Source organism: Erinaceus europaeus, chromosome 11, assembly GCF_950295315.1.
Source record: "Erinaceus europaeus chromosome 11, mEriEur2.1, whole genome shotgun sequence".
In the NCBI taxonomy this organism is placed as follows: Eukaryota; Metazoa; Chordata; class Mammalia; order Eulipotyphla; family Erinaceidae; genus Erinaceus; species Erinaceus europaeus.
Genome location: NC_080172.1, coordinates 50,840,756 through 50,856,149, shown reverse-complemented (window position 1 = coordinate 50,856,149; position 15,394 = coordinate 50,840,756). Strand labels below are relative to the sequence as shown.

Here is a 15,394-nt window from a genome sequence, read left to right as displayed (position 1 = left end):
TCACTCACTTTGTATATGAGTAGGGACCATATATATGCAGGGAATTCTGAGACGTGGCAGCATCTTTGGAAGGAATGGAATGAATAGAAGCTGGAAGAATAGGGCCAAGCACTGGTATACCTGGTTGAGCATACACATTAAAATGTATAAGGACTCAGGTTCAAATCCCTGGTCTCCACCAGCAGAAACTTCATAAGTAGTGAAACAGTGCTGCAGCTCTCTCTCTCTCTCTCTTTCAACTTCTTTTTTGTCTTTATCCAAAATAAATAAATAGGGTGGCCTGGTGGTAGCACAGCTGGTTGAGCACATATGATACTATGTACAAGGACCCAGTTCAAACCCCTGATCACCATATACAGGGGTAAAGCCTCACAAATGATGAAGCAGTGCTGCAGCTCTCTCTATCTCTCTCTCTCCTCTCTTTCTTTCCCCTTCCCTCTAGATTTCTGCCTGTCTCTATCCAATAAATAGTACATAAATAAAAGATTTTAAATAAATAAAGGAAGGAAGGGGAGAGAGGGAAGAAAGAAAGGAAGGAAGGAAGGAAGAAAGAAAGAGAGAGCGAGAGAGATGGGGGGTGGGGGAATAAGTCATAGCAAGACCAGAGCTGGGTGCATCTCCGTGAAGCTGAGCATGCACTGCTCCTTCGTGGCACGCCTTTTCCATGTCCCAAGCTGGGGGACAAGAAAACCTAGGAGGAACATGAATGGGGGAGAGGTGTTTGGGACCCACATTAGTGCCTGGCAATGCAGCACTGTGCCTAGGAGGATGGTTGCTCCTGCGGGTGTTGGTCAGACATGGACTGATAAGCAGAGCAGATGGGTCAGATGGTGGCTTCCTGTGGGCTAGGAGCTCCTGCAGAGAGAGCCCAGCTCGCTCCCAGCCCACCTGACATAAGCCCTGAAGGTGGTGCTCTTCCTAAATGGGAAAGCAAAACATCCAGCCATAAGCCTTGGAGGTTCATACAGACCCCTCCAGCACACCTGGTCTCTCACTGTCACCTCACACCACAGGGCCTCAGACCAGAGAACCCATTTTATAACAAAGAGACACCATGGGCTCCTGTCTTCTCCAGCTAAGGCTGAATGATGGGACGGGCAGTGCTAGACTCAGGGAGGCACCATCTGGAAATAGCCCTTTCCTGAAGCTGGAGCCCTCTCCTCCAGGACAGGCTATACACCTTTTAACCAGCTAACTCTGAGCCTGTGTGCAGGCTGCTATAGTAAGAATACCATCGACATGACTGGGGTAGTGGCTCAGCTGCTGGACCATAAGACTTACATGCCTGAAATCCCCAGTTTGATCCCTGGTGCCACATGGACCAGTGCTCTGGCTTCTCTCTCATATGAATTCTACACACACACACACACACACACACACACACACACACCATCTCTGTGTGTTTATGTATGTATGTATATGTCTGTATGTATATCTATATATCTATATGTATATGAAAAGCAACATTTTAATTAACACCACTGGGTTTGGGTGGTGGTGTACCTTGTTGAGTGCACACATTACAGTGCTCAAGGACCCAGGTTCAAGCTCCTGGTCCCCACCTGTGATGGGAAGCTTCACGAGCAGTGAAGCAGTACCATAGTTCTCTCTCCTTATCTCTGTTTCTTTCTCCCTCTCTACTTCTGTCTTTCACCCTCTATTAAATAAAACTCTGGAAACAACTTCTGTGATATGACGGAAGCTGGCCAAGTCAGTTTACCTCTCTGAGCTGCAGTTGTCCCTTCTGGGAAGTAGGGTGCTGTTCCTATCTACTTCCTAGTCTTAACCTTCAAGGGAGAGCAAGCTGGTGCGTCCTGGGATTCAGCAGGTACAGGTTCCCTGTGAGTGAAGGCAGCAGCACTGGCAGCCTGGAAAGTAGTGCAGTAGGTGAGATGCTGGACTGTCAAGCATGAGACCCTGAGTTCAACCCCTGGCATCACATGTGTCAGTGTGATTCTCTGGTCCTCTCTCTCTCTCTCTCTCTTTCTCTCTCTGCCTCTCTTTCCTATTAATAGACAAATCTTTATTAACCCAGGAGGTGGTGCAGTGGATAAACCATTGGACTCTGAAGCATAGGTCTCAAGTTTGATCCCTGGCATCACATGTGCCAGAGTGATCCATGTTCTCTCTCTCTCTCTCTAAGAAATAAAATCAGCACTGATGATTTGGTACTAACAACCTGCTCAGTGGGGGGAGACCCTTGACCTAGCTCCCCTCCACCACCTGCAGGAGGATGAAGTCAGGCCCTCTGCTCCAAGCCCCTGCCTCACAAGTTTCATATGACCTCAAACAATCCTTCCAGAAGTCTTACCCACATCCTTCCTGTTGTAGCCTGGGCCCTTCCTGTCCCTGCCTGTCCTAAGAGAATTGACTGAGTCTGAATCCCTGAGGAGCCCCTCATAGGGTGTATCCTTCTGAAGCCAGTGCTCCTATTCCCACTACTCAGAAAAGGAGCCAGAGTGCCATCCTGTAAGCAGGTGAAGCAAAGAATCGAGAGAGGTGGAGGTTGGACAGCAGAAAGAACTTCCCAGCACACAGACACAGAGTGACACAGATACTCGTCAACATACCACCACCACCTCCACCGCCAGCTGCCTGGCTTCCGGGGGAGGGACCACCATCTTCTGGCTTTCCATGACGTGGGTCCTCTGCCAGGGCTGGGGCTGTGGGTGAGGCGACACTTCCTGCCTGGGCTAGGGAGAGGAAAGATGAGGTGCTGAGTGTGCACACCTTTGGCAAGAGCACACGGCCAGCTGGGGGAAGGGGACCTCTCCAGCTGCCTATGGAGCTCCCCCTGGCTAAGGCATACTCCCAAGGTAAGCACCACCTGAGGAAAGGCTGGGGGCAAGGGACATCAGGATCTCCATGACATCTCTTAAGGACCACCCCAAACCAAGGGCTAGTTGGCAAGAGATATACAGTCTCCCCTTTTTGGGGTCTCCAGATTTTATGACAAAGATAACAGGGTCTCTTGAGAGGAGGGGATGGAGAGTGAGGGGGTAGCAGGCAGAAGGGAAGGGAGAGAAAAGAGCTTAATCCTGGAGGCGTTGCTCCCCAAGGTGGAATTTCTGGGCCTCAGCTCTCCTTCCAAAGCCCCATTTCCTAACCTGTCCCTCTGTGCCTTCTAGATCCTTCTCCCTTGAGAACGCCTTCCTGCCATCCCTCTGGTAGTCTCCTGAGGTCACAATATCCCTGGTCAGAAGCCTCCAGGAGGGAATGGACAAGAGGCTCCCTCCCTGAAAACCCTACTGTCTTTGTGCTCACAGAGTGTGAAGCTCCAACCTTCAGCACCTTCCTACCTGGCATGGACTTGACCCAAAGGAATTGTCAGGGTACTAGCTTGCTTCCGGGGTCTAGACTCCAGGACCTAAAGACGGAGGAGGCCCAGTTCAGCCCCAGGGTCCCATTGGGCCTCGCTGTGGTGAGTAGGAACTGGGGCCAATGGAGTCCCCACATATTTGCAGCCTTCCAGGAGTGAGAACTGATGGGCAGAAGCCAAGAGGCAGGGACATGGCAGGGGCGATCCAGGGATGCCCACTGATTCACTGCTGCTCCCCTGTCTCTGGAAAGTTCCACCTGAGTCTGCAGGGGTCCAGAGCACAGCACAATGAGTCCATATCTCTATCCTTGCCTTCATTTGCCCAGCTCAGTCCTCATCTCCTTGGGAATCAGTTTAGCCAGTACAACCACCGCCCTTGTCCCCACCTCCTCCCTACCTGCAGCACTACCCCTTCCCTCAACCCAGGGAATACTTCCTGCAGAAGGGCCATTCCCAGCACAGTTTAACCCCTGGATGCTACTGGGCTAAAGATCCTCAGGGCCAGAAAGGAATGGAAGGAAAATCCTGAAACCAAAATAGCTGAAGGGATGTCATTTAGATCTGGGGGAGGACTTACTACTAAGCTGCTAGACCTTAGAAGAGGCATCTGGGGTGGGAGACACAGGTTTTCCTCCCCAGGCCCAGGGGAGGCTAGACTTGAGGATGAGAAGGTGGCAGCTGGCTCAGTCAGGAGAAGGCCCCATAATCCTGACTACTGCCCCCTCCTCCAACTCTTCCCCTGTCCAGATGTGTCCACAGGTCCTGGAAGCTGCCTCCAATCCAGAAGGCTCAGTTCCTATGGAGGAGCTGTCCCAGGAAGGAGGCTTGTCCCTGCAGGCTGAGACCCGGGCTTGGTTCCAGAAGACCCAGGCCCAGTGCCTCTTGCAGAACGGGGCTGCTCCTGCCTGGTTCCACGGCTTCATCACTCGGAGGTGAGTCACACTGAGGGCAGCAGGCCCAGAGAGAGCAGGGACACCATGGGGAGTGTGGGCCATCAGGATAAGACAGAGCTTACCAGGTGAAGACACAATTCCTGGCATTTTCTAGAAGATTCTTTAGAGTATCTATCTCTCCTGGGTAAATCACTGGGGAGGTTCCTGCCTAACCTTCTCTATGCCTCAGTTTCACCCCACTGACTCAGTTCCCTTCCTATCTTCACAGTTTCCTCTCATCTTTGTCTTTCTCCCTCCATTTAACTGTCCACCTCCCTCTCTCTTTCCCTCCTGTATTTCTTTCTTCTTCTTTTGGTTTCCTAACTTCACTTGTTCTGTATCTCTTGTTCATTTCCGAAAACAAAAAAGGTTATTACTGCCACTGGGGAAGTGACTCAGTAGTGAGGTGCAGAACTGCTAAGTGTGAGGTCCAGAGTTGTTTTTTTTTTTTTTAATATTTATTTATTCCCTTTTGTTGCCCTTGTTTTTTGTTGTTGTGATTGTCATTGTTGGACAGGACAGAGAGAAATGGAGAGAGATGGGGAAGACAGAGAGGGGGATGGAAAGACAGTTACCTGCAGACCTGCTTCACCGCTTGTGAAGCAACTCCCCTGCAGGTAGGGAGCCCCATTCTTGTGATTCGAACTGCATGTGCTTAACCCACTGCACTACCTCCTTACTCCTGAGGTCCAGAGTTCTAATTCCTGCCCTGTATATGCCAGAGTGACATTTGGTTCTCTCTCACCTCTAAAATTGCATTTACTTGTTTATTTGTTTATTTTTCACCAGAGCACTTCTCGGCTCTGGCTTATGGTGGTGCTGGGGATTGAACCCAGGAACTCAAGAGTCTCAGGCTGAAAAATCATTTGCATAACTATTATGCTATCTCCCCAGCTTTCTCTCTCTCTCTCATTAATAAATATCACTCTCTAGTGGTGCAGGAGATGGCACAGTGGATAAGGCATTGGACTCTCAAGTATGAAGTCCTGAGTTCAATCCCTGGCAGCACATGTACCAGAGTGATGTCTGGTTCTTTCTCTCTCTCTCAATCTTTCTCATTAATAAATAAATAACATCTTTAAAATATATATTAAGAAGAGAGAGAGGAGAGATGGCAGTGGTGCAGCAGGTTAAGCGCAGGTGGCACAAAGCGCAAGGGCCAGCATAAGGATCCGGGTTCGAGCCCTGGCTCCCCACCTGCAGGGGAGTCGCTTCACAAGAGGTGAAGCAGGTCTGCAGGTGTCTATTCTTCTCTCCCCCTCTCTGTTTTCCCCTCCTCTCTTGATTTCTCTCTGTCCTACCCAACAATGGCAGCAATAACAACGACGATAAGCAATAAATTAATTTAAAAAAATAAGAGAGAGAGAGAATAGGGCCTGGAAGGCAGCTCACTACTGGTGGAGAACAGGCTTTACCATATGAAGATGTGAATTCAAGTCCCTGGCACCACATAGGAGAACCATGCACAAGCGGTGGAGCTGTGCTGTCATGTCTCTCCTTTTCTCTCTGTCTCCCTCTTCCTCTCTGTCTGGTAAATAAGTCAAAGAGAGAGAAACCGCTGGGAGCACAGGAATTGTGCAGGCGTGAAGCCCCAGCAAAGCCCTGCCGGGAAATAAATAAAGAAGAAAGAAAGAAACAAAACCAGAAGGTGATTTCTAGCCTCCTTGCTACAGGCACTGCCCCTCCAGGCAGCCAGGGGCCAGGAAGGCTGCCCCAGTTCATGCTCATTGCTGCTGTGAGGGTCCGGGCGCCCCAGTTATCTCTTCCATCTCCACCCTTCTCCATCTTCTTCAGTCAGCATTGGGGGCAAGAGTGTCACCGGGGAGCCTTGTGGGCTGGGTGCGAGGCTGGAAGAGTCAGAGCAGCGTCACACTCCTCTTCTTCCACAGGGAGGCGGAGAAGCTGCTGGAGCCCCAGCCTCTGGGGTGTTACTTGGTGCGGTTCAGCGAGAGCGCCATCACCTTCGTGCTGACTTACCGGTGAGGGGAGGGGCTGCGCAGGACACGGGGCGGGGCTTGTGGAGGGCGTGGTTAAGTGATGAGTGATCGGATTTGTGGGCGTGGCTTCGTGCTCTGGAGGTGTGGCTTGGGAAGGGGGCGTGCCTTTTGTGAGGGCGGGGGCTTAGTCTTACGCAGGCAGGGCTAAGTGAGAAGGGCGTTCCAGCCGGTGAGGGTGGGGCTTGGCGCTGATGGACTCTTCACTCCTACTCTTTGGCTTAGAGGGGCTCTACACTCAGCCACGGGTCTCCCTTGATTCTGGCATGGGGGCAGTTATCACTTCTGGAGCTGGTGGCTCCCACTGGGGAGAGGGAGGACGTCTGATCCTGGATGTTACCCTCCTTCCAGAAGCCAAACTTGCTGCCGCCACTTCCTGCTGGCCCAGCTCCGGGACGGGCGCCACGTGGTGCTGGGCGAGGACAGAGCCCACACCCGACTGCAAGACCTGCTGCAGCACTACACAGGGTGTCCGCTCAGCCCCTACGGGGAGACACTCACTCAGCCCCTAGCCCGCCAGGTATGCACCTGCCCCAGGCCCCAGAGCCCCTCTCCACACAAGAGGCCAGGCCTCAGGACAGCCACCCCAGACACTTTCTCATCGCTTGCCCATTGGAAGCCCTTGAGGGGGGTTTGAGGGTGGGAGGCATGGTGTTGAAAAGCCAGCCTGATCACACAAAGCCAGTGGGGAGCTGGGAATGTCAGGCAAGGCCCATATAACAGTACCTGGCTTGAGTAGACCTAAGCACAAGACAGGTGGGTGTCACCTTCACCAGGCTAACTCTGCAGCAGCAAGACAAGCAAATAGCAGGAGTGAACGTGAGACTGAGAGGACACACAGAGTGGTTGCCATTGAGCTCGCTCAGCAGGAGCCTCCTAAGACACCCAAACAGGTTTGAGGTGCCTTGGCAGGGGGTCTGGGTGCTGACCCAAATCTCCCACCTGCATGGAGCTTACACTCTAGTGGGAGGAGACAGCTCCCCAACAAGTAGAGCAGCCAGCAGGTTCTACATTTGCCCAGTAGGTAGGTGCTAAGAGGGAAATTGAGGAATGACAGGGGCAGGCTAGTTCCACATTTCTCCAACAGGGAAAGCAAAACTTCTGGGCTGAAGGAACAGCAAAAGCAAAGGTGCAGGAGGAGCTTGATGTGTCTGAAGGAGTGTGGAAGGAAGCTGGCCTGGGAGGAGAGGTAGATGAGGTCAGAGAGTGAAGGCAGGGGAGCTAGACTCCTAGACCTAGAGTTTTTGTTTGTTTGTTTGTTTAAGATTTTTAAAAATATTTATTTATTGCCTTTTGTTGCCATTGTTGTAGTTATATTGTTATTGATGTCATTGTTGTTGGATAGGACAGAGAGAAATAGAGAGAGGAGGGGAAGAAAGACACCTGCAGATCTGCTTTCACTGCCTGTGAAGTGACTCCCTGGCAGGTGGGGAGCTGGGGACTCAAACTGGGATCCTTGTGCCGGTCCTTGCGCTTTGCGCCACCTGCGCTTAACCCACTGCACTACAGCCCGACTCCCCCCTTCACCAAAGTTTTATGCCTTCCCCTAACCACTCTAGTTCTCAAAGAGCCCACGAGACAGCTTTCTTACCATTGCTTCTAAAATTCATTTGCTTTAGTCATCTAGGTTCCACATATGAGTAAAGACATCCGGTGGTTGTCCTTCACCTCTTATTTCATTGAGCTTTATCACCTCCAGTCCCATCCATTCTGCTGAAATGATACAATTTCATCTCTTTGGTTGCAAAGTAGTATATCAGTTGAATATATATATATATATATGAATATATATTCCATAACCTCTGCTGGAGAAGTGGAGATTGGGGTGATGGAGGGAGAGGCCTGCACTGGGGCAGTGGCTGTGGGTGTGTGGATTAGTGTGGGGATGGATGCGTGGAGGTACACAGCAGGCCTTGATTAGACATGGAGCAAGACGTTGGCTACTAAGGTGACTGGGCAGCAGAGTGGAGAGGCTACATTTGAGTCTTACAGTAGAACTCTGACTTGTATCCCTGCAGCCAGCGGTGTCTGTCCACCTCCAAATGGACACCTGCACTTGGTAGATAGCAGGAGCAATCAGACCAATGTTCTGAGCATGCTGGAAGCAGTGGGCCTTTGGAAAGCATTCCTGAAGTGAGGACTAAGTGCTGAGCTAAAAGCACACCTGCTGGGGAAGACAGCTGCCGGTGCTCAGACTCAGCTCACCTGCAGCAGGCCCTCTGCCCTAAAATATCTAGCTTATAGCTCCATAAATTACTCCTCTGGAGACACTTGCAAAAAATAAACTCAGGCCCAGATGTCCTGGAGATTCCCCCATGCCAAAAATGTCTAGGCCTATGACTTCTAAAGCCATGTTGCATTTTCACAGTTGCAGTGGCCAGTGGTCCAGCCCTACTTTACAGACAGCATTGTGATAGCCTGTAACCATAGCGTCTGCCCTCCCTGCTACCTCTTTTTTCACCCAAGGACACTGTCCAAATCACACTTCTGTGCTGCATCCTCCACGTGAACTAACTTATTGTGTCCTGGGTGGACCTGCCTGCCCTCACCCACATTTCCCTTGTACCGAGTCCCTCAGGCCTCTTTCTCTCTTACAAGACGCCTGAGCCTGCAGGACTTTCCCTCGGGACTGAAGAAGCAGATTCTAGAAGCCAAAGCCAGGATCCATACCCCCCGTACAGCCCAGTTCTCAAAAAGGAGCAGCCTGCAGCCCCCACGCCGAAAGAGAGGGTTGATGAGCCAAAGGAGGTATTGAGTTGGAGGGCAAAGGAGGTACTGGGCTGGAGGGCAGTGCAGAGGAGGCAAGGCCTGAGCTCAGGAGTCAGCTGCTGGGAGGCTAGGGGAGACCAATGGGAGGCTCCAAGGGCTAGGGCGCTGGCAGATGGACAGGGCTGGACCTGTGAGCAAGGGTGGGTCCATGCGTGTATGTGTGGGGGTGGGGGAGGATGCGTGTGTTGGGCTGGGCTGTGTGCAGGATTTATGAACTGAATGGGTCCAGGGGACCGAGTCTGGTCTGCAGGTTGAGTGTATGGGCGGGGTGTGGGGGAGGGAGTTAAAGCCCAGGAGGAGATTTCTGGGTGGGGCTTAATGATAAGGCGGGGCCTTCTGGATGAAGCAGGGGCGGAGCCTGCGGGTGGAGTTTACGGGCCGGTGGGGAGTAGGGGCGGGTCCAGGTGCAGTGTGGGTGTGTGGGCCTGACTTATGGGAGGGGCGAGCCATTAGGGGCGAGTCTAGGTGTGGTTTCGGCCTTTAGGCGCGACTTACAGGTGGGGCGTGGCTTAGCTGGAGGCCAGTGTTGTGGGCGTGGCTCGGTAACGGGGCGTGGTCAGGGGCGTCCTTCCAGGCTGAGGGTGGCCCCGCCTCAGCTGCTTGATCTCGCTGCTCCCGGCTTCTCTCGCAGACCTCCCAATCATCCCGACGCAAGCCACCCATTCCTGCGAAACCTGAAGTCTACACATGCCCGGGTCCCAGACTCCGCCCGCCCCCGCCCCCCAAGCCCTCCCACCCCATCTACAATGAGCCTGATGAGCCCATAGCCTTCTACGCCATGGGCCGGGGAAGCCCCGGGGAAGCCCCCAGCAACATTTACGCCGAGGTGGAGGTGCCCGCGGCTGGGAGTGAGGGGCCTCAGGGCGCCCTCAGGCACCAGGTCCTACGGAAGTGCTGGTCCAAACCTGTCCTGGGATGTCAGGTAAAGAAGGAGTCTTCCTGCTCCCGCTCAAGGTCTGCCCGCCTATGCCACCAAGGAGCAGTCAGGTCTCATGTGTCCCGTTATAGAGCTGCAGGGACAGGCAACCTGCTCCTTCCGTACTTGCACCTCCCCCCCCCCCGCACCTCCACTTCTCAAATCTCCTGAGTCTGTATCTCAGTGATGGGGCTGTTAGACCCACTGGCTCTTCCACGCTCTCCTGCCTCTGTGCCCCGTAGGCCCTTCCCAGTCCCTCTTCCTTCTGGTGCCCCAGCCTCCCCCTCAGCCCTCATGCCCTCCACTAGCATCTGTCAATACTTGCCCTCCTGGAGCATCCTAGAGCCAATGCTGCTAGTCCATATCTCTATTCAGACTTCTCCCCAGGCTGCTTCTGCTCAGCTCCCAGCACCCTGCAGTCCCCCCAAACTCAACACACCCCCTCCCCCTAACCGTTCCTCCTTTCTCCCTACCCAGAAGAGTGATAATTCTCCCAACTACCTATATTCAGCCCCTCCTCTCCTCATAATGATAATTAATCACTGCATCTCTTCCTACATGTGTATGTTCCTTTCACGCAGGTCAGTCTCCACCATCTTTTATCAGGACTCTTCCAAGATTATATATATATATATATATATACATACATATATATTTTATTGGATAGCTACAGAAGAAATTGAGAGAGGAGGAGAAGATAGGGAGGAGAGAGAAACTGCAGCACTGCTTCACCACTTTGTGAAGTATTCCCCCTGCAGGTGGACACCACGGGCTTGAACCTGGGTCCTTGCACATAGTAGTATCTGCACTCCACTAAGTGTACCACTACAGGCCCCCCCAAGAGCTTTTTTTTTTTTTTGCCTCCAGGGTTATTGCTGGGGCTTGGTGCCTACACTTCAAATCCACTACTCCTGGAGGCTGTTTTCCCCATTTTGTTGCCCTTGTTGTTGTTATTGTAATTGTTGTTATAGTTGTTGTTGGATAGGACAGAGAGAGAAATTGAGAAAGGAGGGGAGACAAAGAGAGGGGGGAGAGAAAGACAGACATCTGCAGACCTGCTTCACCACTTGTGAAGCGACCCCCTTGCAGGTGGGGAGCCGGGGGCTCAAACCAGGATCCTTAGCTGGTCCTTGCGCTTTGCGCCATGTGTGCTTAACCCGCTGCATTACCACCCAGCCCCCCTCTAAGAGCTTTTTAACAGAGGATTTCCTCACCAATAGTCTTTGCCATTTCAGATCCACTCTACCCTCAACATCAGAACCATCTTTCTAGAGCATTTGTCTACCCTCCAAGGTTCTCCATACCTGGACAGAGCAATCTCCCCATCTCAGACTTAACCATAGCCTGTTCCCACCCTCCCAGAACTTGTCACCTTTCTCCAAACACTCCAGATGTTTTCATGTCTTTTGATATTAGCACAGGCCAGTCCCTCTGCTTACTGCCTCTCTGCACAAGCTCCCTCCCCCCCATTACCCAGCATCCTTTCAGACCAAGCTGTCCTTCTCTACAGTGACTTCTCTGCCCTGACCTCAGACACCGTCCACTGTGACAACATACCCCTTACCCAGCCCATCATGAGCTCCTGGACATTAAGGGCTGAGACTGTTTCCATAGCACCCAGCGTGGTGCTTGCCCAGAGCAAGGACTCAGGAACATTTGCTGGGTGAATGAATGGATGGATGGATAGATGGATGTATACTTAGGCTCTTCCACAGGCCAGTGTCTGCTAAGACAGATGTCTGACCCTTGAGACTGCAGACAGGCCTAAGAGACAGAGGGTATGACCAGAACTATTCTTTCTGCAGAAACCAAGCTACCAAGAACTGCACTGTGAGAACTCCGAGGCCAGACAGGGCCAAGTCCCACCCCGATGGGGACAGACCCTGCCCCACCTTTCCAGACAGGTACTTCAGGACAGAGGGCAGGCAGGGCCCTCCTTGGGGCCTCCACAGTAGCCAGAGAGACTGAACTGGAGAATAACCTGAAACATCAGGTTATGCCAGAGACCTTCACACAAACCCAGTGCCCTTGTCAGCACTGGGTTTGGATGGGGCCAACTGTAGGTGAGCAGAGCTGCAGAGGACTTCAGCCATCATCATCCATCGTAGCCAAGGCAAATGGATGTCACCTTACGTGCCAGCTCCAATCCATTGGTCATGGCTGCCTGAAGCGCAGCCTGGAGAGGATGTTAAGGTCACATCTGAACTCAGCAGAAGAGAACGCTGTGATTGATTAGTGATGTCTGCCAGGGGATTAGCAGGGAGGGGGCACAGCATTTTATTTGCCCTTGCTAATCAAATCCAAGCCTCTGGCTATGTGGATGAAGGAACAAAGCCAGAGAGGAGACACAGTGACTAAGGCAAGGTCAAGAACTGGAACCTATGGGAGTAGGCAGCGGGTAAAGCGCACGTGGCGCAAAGCACAAGGACCAGCATAAGGATCCTGGTTCGAGCCCCCCGGCTCCCCATCTGCAGGGGAGTTGCTTCACAGGCAGTGAAACAGGTCTGCAGGTGTCTTTATCTTTCTCTCCTCCTCTCTGTCTTCCCCTCCTCTCTCCATTTCTCTCTGTCCTAGCCAACAACGACGACAATAAGAATAAAACAAGGGCAACAAAAGGGAATAAATACTTAAAAAAGAAAAAAAAAAGTGGAACCTAGGCTTCTTGATCCTGTGGTTCCTTATTCCACATACTAGTGTCAGAGATTCCCTTACACAAGAAATTGGGCTGCTTTCCAGAGTGCTTAGAGAGCCTGGGTACTGTTTCCCTTCCTCTGGATTCCAGCTCACATACCGTGTCCCAGCCAGGTCTGCCTCCCCACCACCACCTCCCCCGAAGAACCTGCAGGTCAGAGGAGTGGCTGTGGAGTCCCTTCCTTTTAGGGACGGACACACACACACACACACACACACACACACACACACACACACACCGGCTCCCTCCTAAGAGGTCCTAAGAATCCAATGGCTCTCATCTGAGGAAATTATTTGAGGAAATGGGCCAGGTGGGTCCTCTTGTCTCCCATCTTGCTGGTCATTGCTCCTGGCATCTAGTTTCCTGGGCCCTCTGAGCCTGGAGTCTGGGCCCTGGGCCAGTGTTGCTGTCTGAGGAGCGGTTTGGTGAGAACAGATGTTAGAACTTGTTTGTTGATTCTTGTCTGCCTAATAAATCATCACCAACCACTTCCCCCCTCCAGGGCTTCAGGTCCTCCAGGTTCCTTCTGTCTCTGTTGCTGACTGCCTCTCTCTCAGGGTACGGAAGGCCTATGGGCTGGGAGACACCTCACCAAGGGTCCCAGACTTGCAGATTAGAGGCTGGACAACACCAAGGCAAAGGACACAGGCCTCTCTGCAAACATTCCTGCCCTTGTTGGGCTAGACAGGGCAGGTTGCCAGGGGCAGAGGGAGGCTATACCTCTAGGGGGTGGGGTACCAAGAAAAAAATATTTAGGGGGGAACTATTGAAGGGTAACCTCCTTTCCTGACCAAGTGACATTTTTTTTTGTCCCCAGGGTTATCATTGGGGCTCGAATGACGTCATTGCTCCCAGTGGCCTTTTTTTTCCCCTTTCTTCTAGATAAAAGGTGAGACAGAGACAGAAATAGAGGGAGAGACCACAACACCACTCCACCTTTCATGAAAACTCTTCCACAACCCACACCCCAGGTGCTCCTATATGGTGACATATAAGCTGTGCACTCTACCAGTGAATCACCTGCTGGCCTCAGATTTTGAGCCTGTGTGTGGGGGGGGATCCCCCACATACACACAACGAGAATATGAAGAGCTCCCCTTCAGTGTTCTTCCAGTGCTCCTGGGTTTGGGCCTTTGCCTCAGTTTCCTCTCCTCTCTGCCCAGGTCTACTCTCTGAGCTTCAGTGATCAGGACTCTGCTTTGGATTGTCTCTGGGCAAGGGGGTTCCCCAGAGAGGCAGGACTGCCCCTACACCAGTAACAGGGCTCAGAGCAGAGGCTGTGCAGGAGGCCTAGGGACAGACACCACCCCACCCAGCTGTGCACCTGTTCTCACTGTACAGATATGGGCAAGGCAACTGCAGCCGGGGGGGGGGGGGACACCACCATGCCCTATATGGGCCCACTGCCAAGTTCCCTCCTTTCCACTTGGGTGCTCATGGGCTTCAGGAGAAATCTGGCTGCTGAGTCAACAGAGCTGAGCCTCCACTTCCTTCTGTCTGTGGCCCAAACTCTTGCCTGAGTGAGGGAAAGGTGAGCACAGGACAGCAGGGAAAGGAGGGAAGCAGATGGTTGTGAGACAGGTCTCAGGCTGGACTTGGAGAGGGGGGGGGGGTTTCCTCCTGGCTGGTGACTGGTGGAAGAGGGAGGGGAGGTGGTAGAGCCTGCTCGCTGTGAGCCGAGCTGGAGAAGAACTGCCTTAGACCACAGATTAACAGAACGGGCAAGTGCTAGAAAGGATCTTTAGGTGTTTCTGAAGGAGCAAAACCTACTCTGAACAGGGAGAGACACGGCACCTCCTCCAGGGTTGTGGGAGAATCTCAAACCCTGTCATTAAGAGCCCTGGCCAGCTATGGCCCTATGCCTGCCCACCCCCAACCCCTGCCACCCCCCAGTTTCTGACACAGAAGCCCTTAGAATGGGGAGAATCTTGTGCCTGGACAAGCTGAACTGCTGGGGTTAGAAGGCGTGTCAGACCCTCAGGTTGACTTTATTTTATTGCCATCAGGGTTATTGCTGGTCTCTGCATAATGAATCCACTGCTACCAATAGATTTTCCCCCCTTTATTTCTCTTTTTAAAGTAGAGAGACACTGAGAGGGGAGATAGGGAGGAAGAGAAACACCCACAGTACTTGCTTCACTGCTTGTGATGCTTCCCCCCTGCAGGTGGGGGACTGGGGGCTTGAACCTGGGACCTTATGCATGCTCTACTAGATGCACCACTGCCCAAGCCCCCATATGGACTTTTTGATTCAACCAAATAGGAGACAGGCTTGGAGAGGGAGGTGACAGGGAACTGAAAGCAGACACTCCCAGACCTTGTCATCCCAACCCAGTGCTCCTCCCTTTAGGACTCCCTGGCTCTGTGGACTCCAGCTGCAAGTCCAGCCTTGAAATCAAGGTGGTGGGGCTTCCCTCTGCAGGGGCATCCCAGCAGGCTCTGCTTACTGCACTGCACACGGAGGCCCAGCTGGGGGACGGGGGTGTTCTCAGAGTGGAGAGGCTGAGTCACTGGCCCAGGAAAATTAGCCAGAACGACTGTGCTGTGGGGGTGGCTCCCCATCCAGAGACCATGCCACCACAGAGGGCACTCCTCAGCTGACTCCATCTTCTTGGCCATGTCAGAAATCACCAAATTAAATGGCATTTTAAGGCAGGCAAAATAGCACTGCTCTGCCCTGTGCACGATCCAGGTTCAAGCATGGCTCCCACAGCACTGAAGGTAGCTTCTGTACTGTGATCTCTTTGACTCTGTCTGCCTCATTCTAGAATA

General features: G+C 52.5%; 1 protein-coding gene across 1 annotated transcript; it reads left to right on the top strand.

The window, feature by feature from the left end:
* The first annotated feature begins 2,702 nt into the window (after nucleotides 1-2,702).
* SH2D2A (SH2 domain containing 2A) lies at nucleotides 2,703-13,921 on the top strand. The gene is made up of 8 exons (XM_060201637.1): nucleotides 2,703-2,816; nucleotides 3,267-3,421; nucleotides 4,067-4,251; nucleotides 6,141-6,230; nucleotides 6,597-6,765; nucleotides 8,844-8,993; nucleotides 9,646-9,936; nucleotides 11,736-13,921. Exons 1-8 carry the CDS (start codon nucleotides 2,783-2,785, stop codon nucleotides 11,883-11,885), a joined length of 1,224 nt encoding a protein of 407 aa, XP_060057620.1. The 5' UTR covers nucleotides 2,703-2,782; the 3' UTR covers nucleotides 11,886-13,921.
* Nucleotides 13,922-15,394: the final 1,473 nt, after the last annotated feature.